This window comes from Capricornis sumatraensis, chromosome 16 (genome assembly GCF_032405125.1).
Source record: "Capricornis sumatraensis isolate serow.1 chromosome 16, serow.2, whole genome shotgun sequence".
NCBI lineage: Eukaryota > Metazoa > Chordata > Mammalia > Artiodactyla > Bovidae > Capricornis > Capricornis sumatraensis.
In genome coordinates this window covers 7,450,603-7,467,813 of record NC_091084.1, presented here as the reverse complement: position 1 = coordinate 7,467,813, position 17,211 = coordinate 7,450,603, and the positions used below count along the sequence as shown (strand labels likewise).

Genomic DNA, 17,211 nt, shown 5'->3' with positions numbered 1-17,211 from the left:
CAGAAACCAAAAGGAAGAAAGAATTCAACTTTGAAGTCTGGAAAAAGGAGACCTCAAACACAATAAGTTTAAAAAAAAGAATACATTTGAATCAGTTCTAATGAGGTGGATGAAACTGGAGGCTATTATACAGAGTGAAGTAAGCCAGAAAGAAAAACACCAATACAGTATACTAACGCATATGTATGGAATTTAGAAAGATGGTAGCGATAACTCTATATGAGAGAGACAGCAAAAGAGACACAGATGTATAGAACAGTCTTTTGGACTCTGTGGGAGAAGGCGAGGGTGAGATGATCTTAGAGAATAGCATTGAAACATGTAAATTATCATATGTGAAACAGATCACCAGTCCAGGTTCAATGGATGAGACAGGGTGCTCAGGGCTGGTGCACTGGGATGAATGACTCAGAGGGATGTGATGGGGAGGGAGGTGGGAGGGGAGTTCAGTATGGGGAACACATATACACCCATGGCTGATTCATGTTAATGTATGGCAAAAACCACTACAATATTGTAAATTAATTAGCCTCCAATTAAAATAAATAAAACTGAAAAGGAAGAAAAATACTGCACAAATGAAGGAACAAACTGGAAGCACAGATGTTCAAGTAAATGAAGAGGAAATAGGCAAATTACCTGAAAAAGAATTCAGAATAATGATGGTAAAGATGATCAAAAACCTTGAAAACAGAATGGAGAAAATGCAAGAATCAATTAACAAAGACCTAGAAGGATTAAAGAGTAAACATACAGAGACAAACAACAAAATTCTGAAATTAAAAATACTCTAGAAGGAATCAATAGCAGAATATCTGAAGCACAAGAACAAATCAGTGAGCTGGAAGATAAAATGGTGGAAATAACTTCTGAAGAGCAGAGTAAAAAGAATGAAAAGAACTGAGGATGGTCTCAGAGATGTCTGGGACAATATCAAATGCATCAACATTCGAATTACAGTGGTCCCAGGAGAAGATGAGAAAAAGAAAGGGTGTGAGAAAATTTTTGAAGAGATTATAGTTGAAAGCTTTCCCAACATGGAAAAGGAAATAGTCAGTCAAGTCCAAGAGATGCAAAGAGTCCCCTACAGTATAAACTGTATGTCCACAAGGAGAAACATGCCAAGATACAAACTAATCAAACTAACAAAGGCTAAACACAAAGAAAGAATATTAAAAGCAGCAAGGGAAAAGCAACAAGTAACATACAAGGGAAACTCTGTACATTTAACAGCTGATCATTCAGGAGAAACTCTGCAGGCCAGAAGGGAATGGCAGGATATATTTAAAGTACTGAAAGGGAAAAATCTACAACCAAGATTACTGCACCTGGCAAGGATCTCATTCAGAATTGATGGAGAAATTGAAAGTTATTCAGACAAGGAAAAGTTAAGAGAATTCGGTACCACTAAATCAGCTTTACAACAAATATTAAAGGGACTTATATAGTCATGAAATAGAAGAAAAAGATCTACAAAAGCAAACAGCAAATTAAGAAAATGACAGTAGGAACATATATATCAGTAATTACTTTAAGTGTAAATGGATTCAGTGCTTCAACCTAAAGACACAGACTGGCTGAATGGGTACAAAAACAAGACCCATATATATACTGTCTACAGGAAACCCACTTTAGACCTAAAGACACATATAGACTGAAAGTGAGAGGATGGAAAAAATGATTCCATGCAAATAGGAAGCAAAAGAAAGCTGGAGAAGCAGTCCTCATATCAGACAAAGTAGAACTTAAAGAATATTTCAAGAGATAATGAAGGACCACCAAATGATCAAGGGATCAATTCAAGAGGAAGATACAACAATGGTAAGTATCTATGGACCCAGCATAGGAGCACCTCAGTACATAGGACAAACACTAACAGACGTAAAAGGAGAAGTTGATAGTAACACAATAATAGTAGGAGACATTAACACTCCCCTCACACCAATTGACAGATCATCAAAACAAAATTAATAAGGAAACATTAAGTGTTAAATGATAAATTAGATGAGATGGATCTCGTTGGAATCTTCAGGACATTCCATCCAAATGCAGAAGAATGCACCTTCTTCTCAAGTGCCCATGGAACATTCTCCCGGATAGACCATATCATGGGTTACAAGTCAAAACTCAGTAAATTTAAGAAAATTGAAATCGTATCAGGCATCTTCTCCTACCACAACGCTACAAGACTAGATATCAATTACAAGAAAAAAGACTAAGAAGCACAAAGACATGGAGATTAAACAATGTGCTTCTAAATAAAAACAGGTTACTGAAGAAATTAAAAGGGAAATCAACAAATTCCTAGAAATAACAATGAAAACACAACAACTCAAAACCTATCAGTTCAGTTCCATCACTCAATCGTGTCTGTCTCTTTGTGAGCCCATGGACTGCAGCACTCGAGGCTTCCCTGTCCATCACAAACTTTTGTAGGCTGCTCAAACTCATGTCCATCGAGTCGGTGATGACATCCAAACATCTCATCCTCTGTTGTCCCCTTCTCCTCCTGCCTTCAATCTTCCCCAGCATCAGCGTCTTTTCCAAGGAGTCAGTTCTTTGCATCAGGTAGCCAAAGTATTGGAGCTTCAGCTTCAGCATCAGTCCTTCCAATGCATATTCGGAACTGCAGTCCAAGGGACTCTCAAGATCCACAGTTCAAAAGCATTAGTTCTTTGGCGCTCAGCTTTCTTTATAGTCCAACTCTCATATTCATTCAAGACTACTGGAAAGACCATAGCTTTGACTAGATGGACCTTTGTTGGCAAAGTAATGTTTCTGCTTTATAATATGCTGTTTAGGCTGGCCATAGCTTTTCTTTCAAGGTTACAGCAAAAGCAGTTCTAAGAGGGAAGGTTATAACAATACAATACTAACTCGAGAAACACTGAATAGACAGTCTAACCTTATGCCTAAAACAACTGGAAAAAGAAGGATAAAATCCCCCAAAATTAGCAGAAGGAAAGAAATCATAAAAATAAGAGCAGAAATAAATTAAAAAAGAAATGAAAGAAACAGTAGTAAAGATTAATAAAAACTAAAAGTTGGTTCTTTGAGAGGATAAACAAAATTGACAAACCTGTAGCTAGACTCTTCAAGAAAACAAGAAGAATTAAATCAACATAATTACAAATGAAAAAGGAGAGGTTACAACAGACAATGCAGAAATACAAAGGAATATAAGAGACTATTATGAACAACTGTATGGCAATAAAATCAATAAGCTGGAAGAAATGGATAGATTCTTAGAAAAATTCAATCTTCCCAGACTGAACCAGGAAGGAATGGGAACTATGAACAACCCAGTTATAATCACTGAAATTGAAGCTGTGATCAAATATCTCAAAAAACAAAAGTCGAGGACCAAATGGCTTCACAGGTGAATTCTATCAAACACTTAGAGAAGACCTAATGCCTATCCTTATAAAATTCTTTCAAAAAATTGCAGAGGAAAGAACACTTCCTGTGAGGCCACCATCACCCTGATACCCAAACCAGGCAAAGATAACTAAAAAACTGAAAATTACAGACCAATATCACTGATAAACATAGATGCAAAAACCCTCAACAAAATTTTTGGAAACAGAATTCAACAACATATTAAAAAGCTCATACACCATGATCAAGTTGAGTTTATTTCAGGGGTGCGAGGATTCTTCAATATATACAAATCAATCCATGTGATATACCATATTAAAATATTGAATGATAAAACCATATGATAATCTCAGTTCAATTCAGTTCAGTTCCTCAGTCATGTCCGACTCTTTGCGACCCATGGACTGCATGTAGCATGCCGGGCTTCCCTGTCCATCACCAACTTCCGGAGTTTATTCAAATTCATGTCCATTGAGTCAGTGATACCGTGCAACCATCTCATCCTCTGTTCTCCCCTCCTTCTCTTGTCTTCCATCTTTCCCAGCATCAGGGTCTTTTCTAATGAGTCAGTTCTTTGCATCAGGTGGCCAAAGTAATGGAGTTTCAGCTTCAGCATCAGCCCTTCCAATGAATATTCAGGACTGATTTCCTTTTGGGTGGACTGGCTGGATCTCCTTGCTCTCCAAGTGACTCTCAAGAGTCTTTTCCAACACACCATTGATGTTGAAAAGCATCAATTCTTCAGCACTCAGCTTTCTTTATAATCCAACTCTCATGTCCATAGTGACTACTGGAAAAACCATAGCTTTGACAAGACGGACTTTTGTTGGCAAAGTAATGTCTCTGCTTTTGAATATGCTGTCTTGGTTGGTCATAACTTTTCTTCCCAAGAGTAAGCGTCTTTTAATTTCCTGGCTGCAGTCACCATCTGCAGTGATTTTGGAGCTCAAGAAAATAAAGTCTGTCACTGTTTCCATTGTTTCCTTATCTATTTGCCATGAAGTGATGGGACCAAATGCCATGATCTTAATTTTCTGAATGTTGAGTTTTAAGCCAACGTTTTCACTCTCCTCTTTCACTTTCGTCAAGAGACTCTTTAGTTCTTCTTTGCTTTCTGCCATAAGGGTGGTGTCATCTGCATATCTGAGGTTAATGATATTTTTCCAGGCAATCTTGATTCTAGCTTGTGCTTAATCTCAGTATATGCAGAAAAAGCCTTTGACACAAATCAGCACCCATTTATTGCCGGGGTCCAGTCCCGGTGGATCCAGGGAATTCGAAGGGTGGACGGCGTTGGCGTGGAAAAACTCGTTTATTTATTAATATAAGATTAGATTAAGAAGCTATAGTGTAGTAGGAAGATTAAGTGGAGGAAGAGGGCTGAATAGCTTGGTTTACGCGGAAGACCAATAAAATTCCAGACAAGGAATTTGCACCATCTACGTTGGGCCACCGGCTCCCGCTTGAATATCTAAGGGTGCCTCGCCTTAAGCTCCCTTTCGCGCGGGTCTTAACAACCACAGCAAGTAAGTAGACCTGGCGAGCCTCCGCGCCCCAGATGAAAATTCAGCCTGAAATTAAAGTAAAGAGCAGAGAGAGGGAAAGGGAGAGAAAATGAGAGAGAGAGAGAGACACGGGGGGGAGCCAGATTCCCCAGAAACCAGGCCAAGAGACTAGTTCAAGAAACTGGTCCGAGAAGCTGGTCCGAGAAACTGGTCCGGTCCTTTATCGTTCAGAAGGCCTTTTATACTTTTGATAAAACATGGAGATCAATGGGCAACACAAAATTATGTAGCGTTCATTGTATACAAAAGGTCTCAGGTGATTTACATTATCTTCTGGCCAAGAGGCTTGTTAACACTTTTTGGCTCTCTTCCTTAATGTTAATTTTGTTTCCCCTGAAGTGTTTTTCTTTAATCTGCATCTCCTTAAAAGCGCTAAAGTTACATCTCTATAGAACAAAGGTACAGTGGGTTACAACAAAGAAGGTACTTAACTCAAAGATCTAATGTTGCTAATACCAGGTCTACTACTTGTTTTTTTAATATACCAACTATATCTAAAAACAAAGGATATGAAAATTTGGCAGCAAGCATTGACTCAACAAATGAAACTTTTAATCAGTCCTACTCTAAAGATTTTGACTCTTTGGAAGCCCCTACATTCCTAGGATGTTTTAAGCTTCCTGTGCCTCCTGCAGTCAGGAGGCCTCAAACAATCACATGCGCAGCTGTACGAGTCCTGCAGGCAGGTTAGAAAGCCATCAGAGGGGTATTTGGATTGAAACACTCTTTCAAATGCAGAAGACTAAAGCCCTGAATTGACTTTTTCCAGAAAATGTCAGAAGAGTGGAAAAGCAGAGCACAAAAGCCGGCAGATTTTTGTTGGGGTACATGCTTAGGAATTTCCAGAGGGGTCCCTGAAGTCTGAGCACGCCTTGCGTATGTCAGCTTCCTTCCTCATGACCTTGTCACGGGCGGGATTCCTCACACTGGCTTCCGGCAATTTATGATTGAAACTTTTTTAAAAATGGGCATAGAATGAATCTACGTCAACATAGTAAAGACCATATATTATAAGCCCACTGCAAACATTATTCTCAATGGTGAAAAACTGAAAGCATTTCCCCTCAAATCAGGAACAAGATAAGATTGTCCATTGTCACCACTGTTACTCAACATAATTTTGGAAGTCCTAGCTACAGCAGTCAGAGAAGAAAAATAAAATGAATCCAGATCAGAAAAGAAGTAAAGCTGTCACTGCAGATGACATGAAACTATACTTCTAGGGATATGGTGAAGTCGCTCAGTTGTGTCTGACTCTTTGTGACCCCATGGACTGTAGCCTACCAGGCTCCTCTGTCCATGGGATTTTCCAGACAACAGTCCTGAAGTGGATTGCCATTTCCTTCTCTAGGGGATTTTCCCAACCCAGGGATCGAACCTGGGTCTCCTTCATTGTAGACAGACGCTTTACCGTCTGAGCCACCAGGGAAGTCGATAGCCCTAAATATACTATCAGAAAATGCTAGATCTATTCAGTGAATTTAGCAGAGTGACATGATATAAAATCTGTACACAGAAATCACTTGCATTTCTATATACTAACTGAATAATCAGAGAAATTGAGGACTCAATCCCAGTCACCATTGCAACAAAAAGAATAGAATATCTAGGAATTAACTGTACCAAGGAGACAAAAGAATATATACAGAAAATTGCAAGACACTGATGAAAGAAATCAAAGATGACATAATCAGATGGAGCGATATTGCATGTTCCTGTGTTGGAAGAATCAATATTGTGAAAATGACTATATTGCCAAATGCAATCTACAGTTTCAGTGTGATCCTTATGAAAATTACCTATGGCATTTTTCACAGAACTAGAACAAAAATTTCACATTTCATATGGAAACACAGAAGACCCTGAATAGCCAAAGCAGTCTTGAGAAAGAGGAATGTAGCTGGAGGAATCAACTATTGTGACTTCAGATTACACTACAAAGCTACAGTCATCAAGACAGTATGGTAATGGCACAAAACAGAAATATAGACCAATGGAACAAGATAGAAAGCCCAGACATAAACCCATGCACCTGTGGGTACCTTATTTTTAACAAAGGAGGCAAGAATATACAATGGGGCAAAGACAGCCTCTTCAATAAATGGTGCTGGGAATACTGGACAGCTACGTGCCAAAGAATGAAGTTAGAACACCTCTTAATACTGTACACAAAGATAAACTCAAAAGGGATTAAAGACATAAATGTGAGACCAGAGACTGTAAAACTGTTAGAGGAAATCATAGGCAGAACACTCGACATAAACCAACACAAGATCCGCTATGACTCATCTCCTAGAGTAATGGAAATAAAAACCAAAGTAAACAAGTGTGACCTGGTTAAACTGAAAAGCTTTTGCACAGCAAAGGAAACTATAAGTAAGGTGAAAAGACAACTCTCAGAATGGGAGAAAATGATAGCAAATGAAACAACTGACAAAGGATTAATTTCCAAAATATAAATACAACTCAATACCAGGGCAACAACCCATTGAAAAAGTGGGAAAAAGACCTAAACAGACATTTCTCCCAAGAAACATACTGATGGCTACCAAACACATGAAAGGATGCTCAGCCTCCCTCATTATTAGAGAAATGCAACTCAAAACTGCCATGAGATGTCACCTCACACCAGTCAGAATGGCCATCATCAAAAAATCTGCAAATAATAAATGCTGGATAGGGTATGGAGGAAAGGGAATCCTCTTGCACTGTTGGTAGGAATATAAATTGATACAGCCACTAAGGAAGATGGTATGGAGATTCCTTAAAAAATTAGGAATGAAAGCACCATATGACCCAGCAGTCCCACTCCTAGGCAAATACTCTGAGGAAACCAAAATTGAAAAAGACACATGTATAACGTTGTTCACTGCAGCACTGTTTACAATAGCTAGAACATGGAAGCAACATAGATGTTCATTGACAGATGATTGGATAAAGAAGTTGTAATACATATACACAATGGAATATTACTCAATCATAAAAAGGAACACATTTGTGTCAGTTGTAATGAGATGGATGAACCTAGAGCCTATTATACACAGTGAGGTAAGTCAGAAAAAGATAAATTTCATATACTAATGCATATATCCTGAAGATGGTACTGAAGAATGGTATTGAAAGATGGCACTGAAGAACTTATTTTCAGGGGAGTAATGGAGAAACAGACATAGAGAATAGACTTAGGGACATGGGGAAAGGGGAGGAGAGGGTGAGATGTATGGACAGAATAACATAGAAACTTACATTACCATATGTAAAGTAGGTAGCCAATGGGAATTTGCTGTATGGCTCAGGAAACTCAAAACATCGGCTCTGTATCAACTTAAAGGGGTGGGATGGGGAGGGAGGTTCCAAAGGGAGGGGATATATGTATACCTGTGGCTGATTCATGTTGAGGTTTGACAGAAAACAAAATTCTGTAAAGCAATTATCCTTCAATTAAAAAATAAAATTATGAAAGATTTTTTAATAGGCTAAAGTCTGGACTATGTTTTTTGTTAGATATTTTTGTACCTTTTTAGCTATATAAATGGAGAAGGCAATGGCACCCCACTCCAGTACTCTTGCCTGGAAAATCCCCTGGATGGAGGAGCCTGATGGGCTATAGTCCATGGGGTCACTAAGAGTTGCACACGACTGAGTGACTTCACTTTCACTTTTCACTTTCATGCGTTGAAGAAGGAAATGGCAACCCACTCCAGTGTTCCTGCCTGGAGAACCCCAGGGATGGGGGAGCCCAGTGGGCTGCCGTCTATGGGGTCGCACAGAGTCGGACACGACTGAAGCGACTTAGCAGCAGCAGCAGCTATATAAATAAATATAGTTATTTTATTCGTTTTAATCTTAAAGTAGCATATTTTTAGTCATTTTTTTTAACCAGAAGAGTTTCCCAGTTGTAAATGCTTAGATGGAGCAATCATTATAGATCTTTTCTTTATTTAGTGCAAAAGTCATTTCAGCTACATTGTTTATAAAGCCAAATTCTATATATTAAGGAATTTCTTCCTATTGACTTCCACTGAAATAATTGAACACATATTCATTGAGGTTGGTTCCAACATTATGTTTCTGCATTTTTGTCATTTTGTTTCATTGATACTACCATTTATTACTTTCTCTGTTGTGTTTTTCTTTCCGTAGCCCATCTGTTGCCAGATGCTTCTTATTGTTACCACTCAGTGTCTTATTGACAAAGTCAATAAAGGTATTGAGTTGCATTAGGGTTAGCTCTCTGCTGTGTATCTGTATGGATGACAGTTTTCGAAAGAGGAACAGGTTGGGAGCGGTAGTGGTGACAGTGCAGTGGACAGTTATACTGGAAATGACAGGTTTAGGAGTCCTACATTGTGTTATTTGTAGTTTAGTTTTCATAAAAACTCAATTGGAAATTGAATGTGTTTATACAATATATGTGCGGACTGCTCTTAAGTCACTTCAGTCATGTCCAACTCTGTGCGACCCCATAGACGGCAGCCCTAGATGAATTATATTTATTTGCTTGAATGATCATTTAGAGAATAATATGTGAGATAAAATGTTACTATAATTATTAAGGATATTTAGTAAGTTTAGTGCATGTGACAGAGAAGCAAATGGCAGCCCACTCCAGGGTTCTTTCCTGGAGAATCCCAGGGATGGAGGAGCCTGGTGGGCTGGCATCTATGGGTCGCACAGAGTTGGACACGACTGAAGTGACTTAGCAGCAGCAGCAGCCGTGCATGTGAACTTTTTTAAGAAGTAAGATGATTCTCTTTGGAGCATTTACTTTAAAGAATTAAAATTTCACATATTCTGTCTGGAGTATATGAAAATCTCTCATAACTTTTTCTTCTTAAGGTTTTTAACTGGGCACGACAATCTCCTCCAGACCCTCACAAACCACTGGACACGTACTATGACTCAAGTAGAGGACGATTAGCATCTTATGTGCTGAAGAAGCCAGAAAACTTGATTGCTGATGATTTCAGTAATAGCCACACTCTTCCAGTTATTCAGACTCCTGACATGCAGCGAGGTCTAGACTATTTCAAACCTTGGTTAAGTCCTGATACTAAGCAGCCATTTATTCTTGTTGGACCAGAAGGATGTGGCAAAGGGTAAGAGCAGAAAAATAATAATCAATATGCCTGTAATGGATTTATGCATCTCTCCTGTTCTAAAATGATTTAATGGATTTTGTTACGTGTTTTTGGTTAAAGTGGCAGGTACATTTTCATGAAGGACTTTTTATTATCACTATTTGTAAAAATAATATTACTATAGAGAAAAATATGCCCTTTTTTCCCCACCAAGTTAAGTGTTTCCTGATGGAATCAGAGAAATCTGAGAAAATACCCTTAAAAAAATCTGTGCATAGAATCACAACAAAATGATTAGAGCATGTGAACATTTTTTTGGATTGCATCACTGACTCAATGGATTATGAATAAACTCTGGGAGTTGGTGATGGACAGGGAGGCCTGGCTTGCTGCAGTCCATGGGGTCACAAAGAGTCAGACACGACTGAGTGATTGAACTCAACTGAACTGAACTGAGCACTTTTTTTTTTAGAGGTAAGATGATTCTCTTTGGAGCATTTACTTTAAAGAATTAAAATTTCACATACTCTATAGAGTATATGAAAATCTATCACAAATTTTTTGTATACTTTTTATGTATACATAAATGGTTTTATGTATACTTTTTTCAAACGAAATTATTTTTTGTGAACCTTGATTTTTTTTTTTTTTGGCTGAGTCTCAAGAATGCCTTAAAATATGAATTTATTTTTTTTTCCACTCTAAAACTTAGAAATCTTGTTTAGTAGCTATTGATAGTTGTTGAAGTCATATCTATTGTTACTACTTTTTCCTTAAACAACATTGTAAATAATTTAGAAATGGAAATATTTAGAATTAGAAATCTTGGGGGCTTCCCTGGTGGCTTGCTTAGTGGTAGAGTCCATCTGCCAGTGCTGGAGACATAGGCTCAATCCCTGGTCCAGGAAGATTCCACATGCCGCAGAGCAGCTAAGCCTGTGTGCCACAACTATTGAACCTGGGCTCTGGGGCCTGGGATCCGCACCTACTGAGCCCCTGCCCCGCAGCTGCTGAGTCTGTGTGTCCTAGAGTCTGTGCTCAGCCTCGAGAAGCCTCCACGAAGAGAAGCCTGCAAACCGCAGCTAGAGTAGTCCCTGCTTGCTGCAGCTAGAGAAAAGGACGTGCAGCAGTGAGGACCCGGCACAGCCAAAAGTACTTATGTACTGAAATAGAAATTGTATTTTGAATATGAAGAGTATTTCTCTGGTTGCATTTATGAGGTCGAGTGTTTTGTCTTTCACAGGATGCTGCTCAGGTATGCGTTTTCCCAACTCCGGTCTACTCACATCGCCACAGTTCACTGTAGCACACAGACTACTTCCCAGCATCTCCTGCAGAAACTGAGCCAGACTTGCATGGTCATCAGTACTAACACTGGCCGAGTGTATAGACCGAGAGACTGTGAGAGACTCGTTCTGTACTTAAAAGACATCAACCTACCCAGGCTGGACAAATGGGGCACCAGTACTTTGATAGCTTTCCTGCAGCAGGTGGGTATTATCCCTTGCAGTGTTTTGATATAATTGGAGACAATTTAATTTCACTAACTTTTCTTATAGATAGAAAATCTGCTTCCCTCCTTAGGATCATTGTGGGAATTAAATGGAAATTAAACTTGAAGCACCTTATTCCTGTCCCAGGGCTACTTTCTTTGATCTTCCTACATTTAAAAATTAGTATTACATAGAGACGTTGTTTCAAAAGAATGAAAACAGCTGTTACCCCACCCTGTTTACCTGCCCTTCATTCCTGAAAACAGACACTGAGGATGGTGTTAAGAGTTGTGCAAGTTTTGGCTTCATTCTTCTATGTATGCACTCTTCCAAAAACAGTTGTATTAATATATTTCCTCAGGCATGCCTCAGTCATTGGGGAAGGTTTTCTTTATGTGATTTATATCACACTGGGAACTCAAGCTTGATAATCAGGTTCACATTTTGCTTTTCTATGTAATTGATGAATATATTAAAACGTATAGAAAAAAAACCAAACTGTTTTCCTTATATTTTCCCCTATTTTTCACTTTTTTTGATAATTGCAAGTATATTTATATTAATAGTATGATCTGGACTTTAATATTTATTTTGAAAAGCATTTTACAAGTGAGCATAGTTGAGCTAACATTAACTGAACAGAGTCTTTTTTAATTAAAAAAAATTTGTATTGGCTCATAGTTGACTGACGTGCTGTGTTGGTTTTTGCTATGCATTAGTGAATCTGTCATATAGAATATATTTACTCTTTTTTATATCCTTTGTCCATACAGGTCATTAAAGAGTATTGAGAAGACTTTTCTGTGCTAGGCAGTAGATCCTTACTTGTTATCTATTTTGTATGTATATAGTGTGTATATGTCAATTCCAACCTCCAGTTTATCCCACCACCTCGCCAGTAACCATAAATTTGTTTTTGACATTGAACACAGAATCTTGAACAGTAGTATTTTTAATGAAATAAGTAATTAAAGTATATTTCAGCCAAATTTTTGAGTTAGAGGATGATTTCATTCAGAAACAATTGTTTTACACAAAATATCTTATGATTATAAAATCTTATGCATAAAACATTTAAACATATTTATTTTTAAATAGGTACTGACATATCAAGGATTTTATGATGAAAATTTAGAATGGGTTGGTTTAGAAAATATTCAAATTGTGGCTTCTATGTCAGCTGGAGGAAGACTGGGAAGACATCAGCTGACTACCAGATTTACTTCTATTGTTCGTCTTTGTGCTATAGAGTATGTATTATTGTATTAAAATTTTGTTTTTGATGTGGAGGGACATATATTGCATTTTATGAAAGTCTTAATGATAATTACATCAAAATATAGAATATAAAAATAGTCCAACTTAAGCTCTGATATGATTTTTTTCCTACCCTTCCTAAACTGTAAGAAGTAAGTTAGGGTGACGAAGGCTTTAATCAATGCTTCTTACGTAATAGAAATAAGGTGGGGACTTTGTATTGTCTCTAAATGTCAGTGTCAAGAATCTGAATGGTGAGTTTTAGGCTTAACTGTTTTATGGGTTATATAAAGCGAAAATGCAATCAAATTTTATGAGATAACTAAAAAGAGAATTTATATCTGAGCAAGGTAGAGTTAGATCATTTAGTGTCCTATAATATTAATCCTGATTTAGTAACTAAACAGCAGCAACCACAGATATTAATCCTGTTATACCCATCCATTTCCATGGTCCATGATTGTTACATGAACTGGAATTTTATGATATTTTATCCTTGGTTATATTTTGCTTTACAAAACCTTTTTTTAATAAAAAAAAAATAACTTTACTGAGGTATAACTTACATGCCATAACACTTATCCGTATATATTCTAGTAACCACAGTACTGTTTTAGATTTTTTTTTTTTTTGACCACAGCACATGACATATGGAATCTTATTTCCTGCCCAGGGATTGAACCTGAGCCCCTCTGCAGTCAAAGTATGGAGTCTTAACCACTGGACCACCAGCGATGTCCTCCAAATCTTTTTTATGCTGTTGTGCTAAACTGCTCCCGTCCATTAACATTCTTCTTTTAGAATGTTATAGCCACCAATTAAGCTGTATTGAAATAGATTTTGGTTTGGGAGGAAAGGTTGATTTTATTTGATGTTTTATACTTCCATAGTTCTAAGGTGGATTACTGTTCTTTGTGTAGACTATACTTAATTGAAAATGCTTTTTTCTTAAGCAAACTTTTCCTCTGGCCCTTTCCAACAATCAGTGGTCTTTTAAACAATTATGTTTTTAAGTAATTTCATTAGAATCCTCTATTAGAATCCTTAGTATTTGACAACAGATGATTAGGGATCTGATTGAGTTGAAGTAAGAATAAGGGCTGTGAGCCTGGCTTAAGCCTTTGAGTAAACCTTGGAGGTAGCTAGGCCTCCCAGTTTGAAAACCACACAGTTTGGAAACCAATTCTATACCTTAACATTAAAATAATAATTTAGAATATTTATTTCAACTTCTTGTATGATTTTTTTTTAGTTACCCAGAAAGAGAGCAATTACAGACAATTTATGGAGCATATTTGGAACCAGTTCTACATAAAAATCTGAAGAATCATTCTATTTGGGGTTCTTCTTCAAAAATTTATCTCTTAGCAGGATCTATGGTACAAGTGTATGAACAGGTATATATTCACTTATATTGTAGTTTTCATGTCTATTAGAATCACTTCCTGTCATTTATATTTTTCTCCTAGAGAGTAACTCTCAAGGGTAGATGTTTGTGTGTACCTCATTCACTATTACATCTTCTGGTACAGTTTCTAATAGACATCCAATAAATATTGAAAAAACAAATCAATGGGTCAGCGGTTATTCTGCTTTGAGCTCAAATTTAGCATATTTACAATGGAGTTTGTTTTCTTTCTAAAACTAGATCTTTGTCCTGACTTCTGTCAGTTTCTGTCTTCCGGGATTCAAACCTGAGAGTAATTTTTGATATTTATTTCTTTCCTTTTGTCTGTGAAGAAATGTTTAAAATACTCTGATAAAGTAAGGATGTAGAAGATATTTATTGAGTACCTTCTGTTTCCATTGCTGGTCCTAAGGATACAGAGATAACTGCGCCACTGTTCCTCAAGAGTGCACACACTGATGAGGGACCTGATCATATAAACAAACTATTAATAAGGTGTAGTAAGTATATCAGGGGCTTCTCAGGTGGTACATTGGTATAGAATCCACCTGCCAATGCAGGAGACACAAGAGATGTGAGTTCAATCCCTGCATCAGGAAGATTCCCTGCAGTGGGAAATGGCAACCTACTCCAGTATTCTTGCCTGAAAAATCCCATGGACAGAGGAGCCTGGCAGGCTGCAATCCATGGGGCCACAAAGAGTCAGACATAGCTGAGTGACTGAGCACCCAATATGTATATCATTAGCAGTATGTACTAGTTACAGAGATAGCATGAAAGAGGGAGTGAGTACCTTTGTTGTGTGTGGTATCTTTTTAAGAGGAAATGTGGTCTGAGTTTTGAAAAATGAAGAGAAATTCACAAAGTGACCTGAGATGAAAGAGGGTCTTCCTGGTAAAGGGAGTAGCGTGTGAAAGTTATGAAAGTGCTTGTGGAAGATGCTCTTTATAGTATTCGAGTAGAAGTGCGTGAATGCTCCGTTGCTTCATTCATGTCTGACTCTTGGTGATCCTATCGATTGTAGCCTACCAGGCTCCTCTGTCCGTGAAATTCTCCAGGCAAGAATACTGGAGTGGGTTACCATACCCTCCTACAGGAGTCTTCCCGACCCAGGAATTGAACCTGAGTCTCTTATATCTCCTGCATTGGCAGGCAGGTTCTTTACCACTAGCACCACACAGAAAGCCCACAGTAGGAGTAAGGAAAGAAAACACTATGTTTTTATAAATTAATTCATATGTTAGGTGATCAGGGCCAGAGCAAGAGAAGTGGCCCCGTCTGTAGGGAGGAGGGCACAGGCTGCACACTTGTTGCTGATATATATGAGTTGTGCTACTTTGATTTGTTCAAAGTTCTGTGACCTCTTGAACATAAGATAGCTCTGTCCTGCTGTTATAAAGTGGGTCTATCTTACACCCATGAGCACCTTGGAATTATAGCTCCCATTTTACACTTAGGTTGGCTTTCCTTTGGCATCTGGTCCCATCACTTCAGGGCAAATAGGTGCGGAAACAATGGAAACAGTGACAGACTTTACTTTCTTGGGCTCCAAGATCATTGCCTGTGGTGACTGTAGCCATGAAATTAGAAGACGCTTGCTGCTTGGAAGAAAAGCTATGAAAAACCTAGACACTGAATTAAAAGGCCGAGACGTTACTTTCCCGAAAAAGGTCCGTATAGTCAAAGCTGTGGTTTTTCCAGTAGTCATGTATGGATGTGAGAATTGGACTATAAAAAAGCTGAGTGCTGAAGAATTGATGCTTTTGAAGTGTGGTGTTGGAGAAGACTCTTGAGAGTCCCTTGGACTGCAAGGATATCCAACTAGTCCATCGTAAAGGAAATCAGTCCTGACTATTCATTGGAAAGGACTGATGCTGAAGCTGAAACTCCAATACTTTGGCCACCTGATGCAAAGAACTGACTCATTGGAAAAGACCCTGATGCTGGGAAAGATTGAAGGCCGGAGGAGAAGGGGACGACAGAAGATGAGGTGGTTGGATGGCATCATTGACTTGATGAGCTTGTGTTTGAGTAAGCTCTGGGAGTTGGTGATGGACTGGGAAGCCTGGTGTTCTGCTGTCCATGGGGTCTCAAAGAGATGGACATGACTGAGGGACTGAACTGAACTGGCTTTCCTTGAATTCCTTTCTTTAGGAGGACTTTTTAACTTTTTATTTTGTTTTCTTGCATGGACAACCTTTTATCATCTTACTGAAGTTTATGAACAACTGATCTTAGATAATGTTTTTTAGGTGCATAAAATATAGTATACAAGATAACTAAGGAAATCAGTAATGTTGAAATACGGTTCCACTCACTGGTAGAAACTGACATTCCTGTAAATTTAAAGTGACTGAAAAATTTACATCATGATTATAAATTTAAAAGAATAGGACAAATCATTTGCCTTTTTTTTCAGGTGCGGGCCAAATTTACAGTTGATGATTATAGTCATTATTTCTTTACTCCTTGCATCCTTACCCAATGGGTTCTTGGCTTATTCAGATATGATTTAGAAGGAGGTAAGTTTTGCTTTTATGATTTCAAATCACTTATCTTTCTTTAGAATGTCATAGTGTGTCTCTCTGTGTGTATATATGCTGTATATTATATTTATAATAGATAAATGAGTATTGTAATGATAATATTTTAAAATTATAATTGAAATAATGTTGATATTAAATTTAAACATGGTATGAAAATTGTGATATTTTAGTACACTTCCTTTTCTAAACTATGATTGTCACTATTAAAACTTGATTTGAGAAAAAATGTAATCATTATTCTTTATAGCCAAAACAAGTTTAATATGCTTTTAGGGATTGATATTTTTATTAAACTACTAGAGATAATAGTGTTTAACATATCCTTTAAATAATCAAAAAAATTGACCTACTCATTCATAAAATGAATTTTAACTCTTTTCTCCTTTTTTTTCTATTTATCTGATGCCAAAATTATGGTATGTAGATTCTCATTCTCTAATTCTTTCTAACATTATGTTGAAATAGCCCATTTTTAAATCATTT

At 37.5% G+C, this 17,211-nt stretch overlaps 1 protein-coding gene across 1 annotated transcript in view; it reads left to right on the top strand.

The window, feature by feature from the left end:
- The window catches only part of DYNC2H1 (dynein cytoplasmic 2 heavy chain 1), a 388,661-nt gene that overhangs the window by 94,512 nt on the left and 276,938 nt on the right, over window positions 1-17,211 (top strand). The window contains exons 42-46 of the mRNA XM_068988126.1: window positions 9,783-10,042; window positions 11,268-11,514; window positions 12,616-12,767; window positions 14,027-14,171; window positions 16,602-16,704. Of these exons, the coding sequence (XP_068844227.1) occupies window positions 9,783-10,042; window positions 11,268-11,514; window positions 12,616-12,767; window positions 14,027-14,171; window positions 16,602-16,704 (907 nt within the window). The remainder of the gene's footprint in view (window positions 1-9,782; window positions 10,043-11,267; window positions 11,515-12,615; window positions 12,768-14,026; window positions 14,172-16,601; window positions 16,705-17,211) is intronic.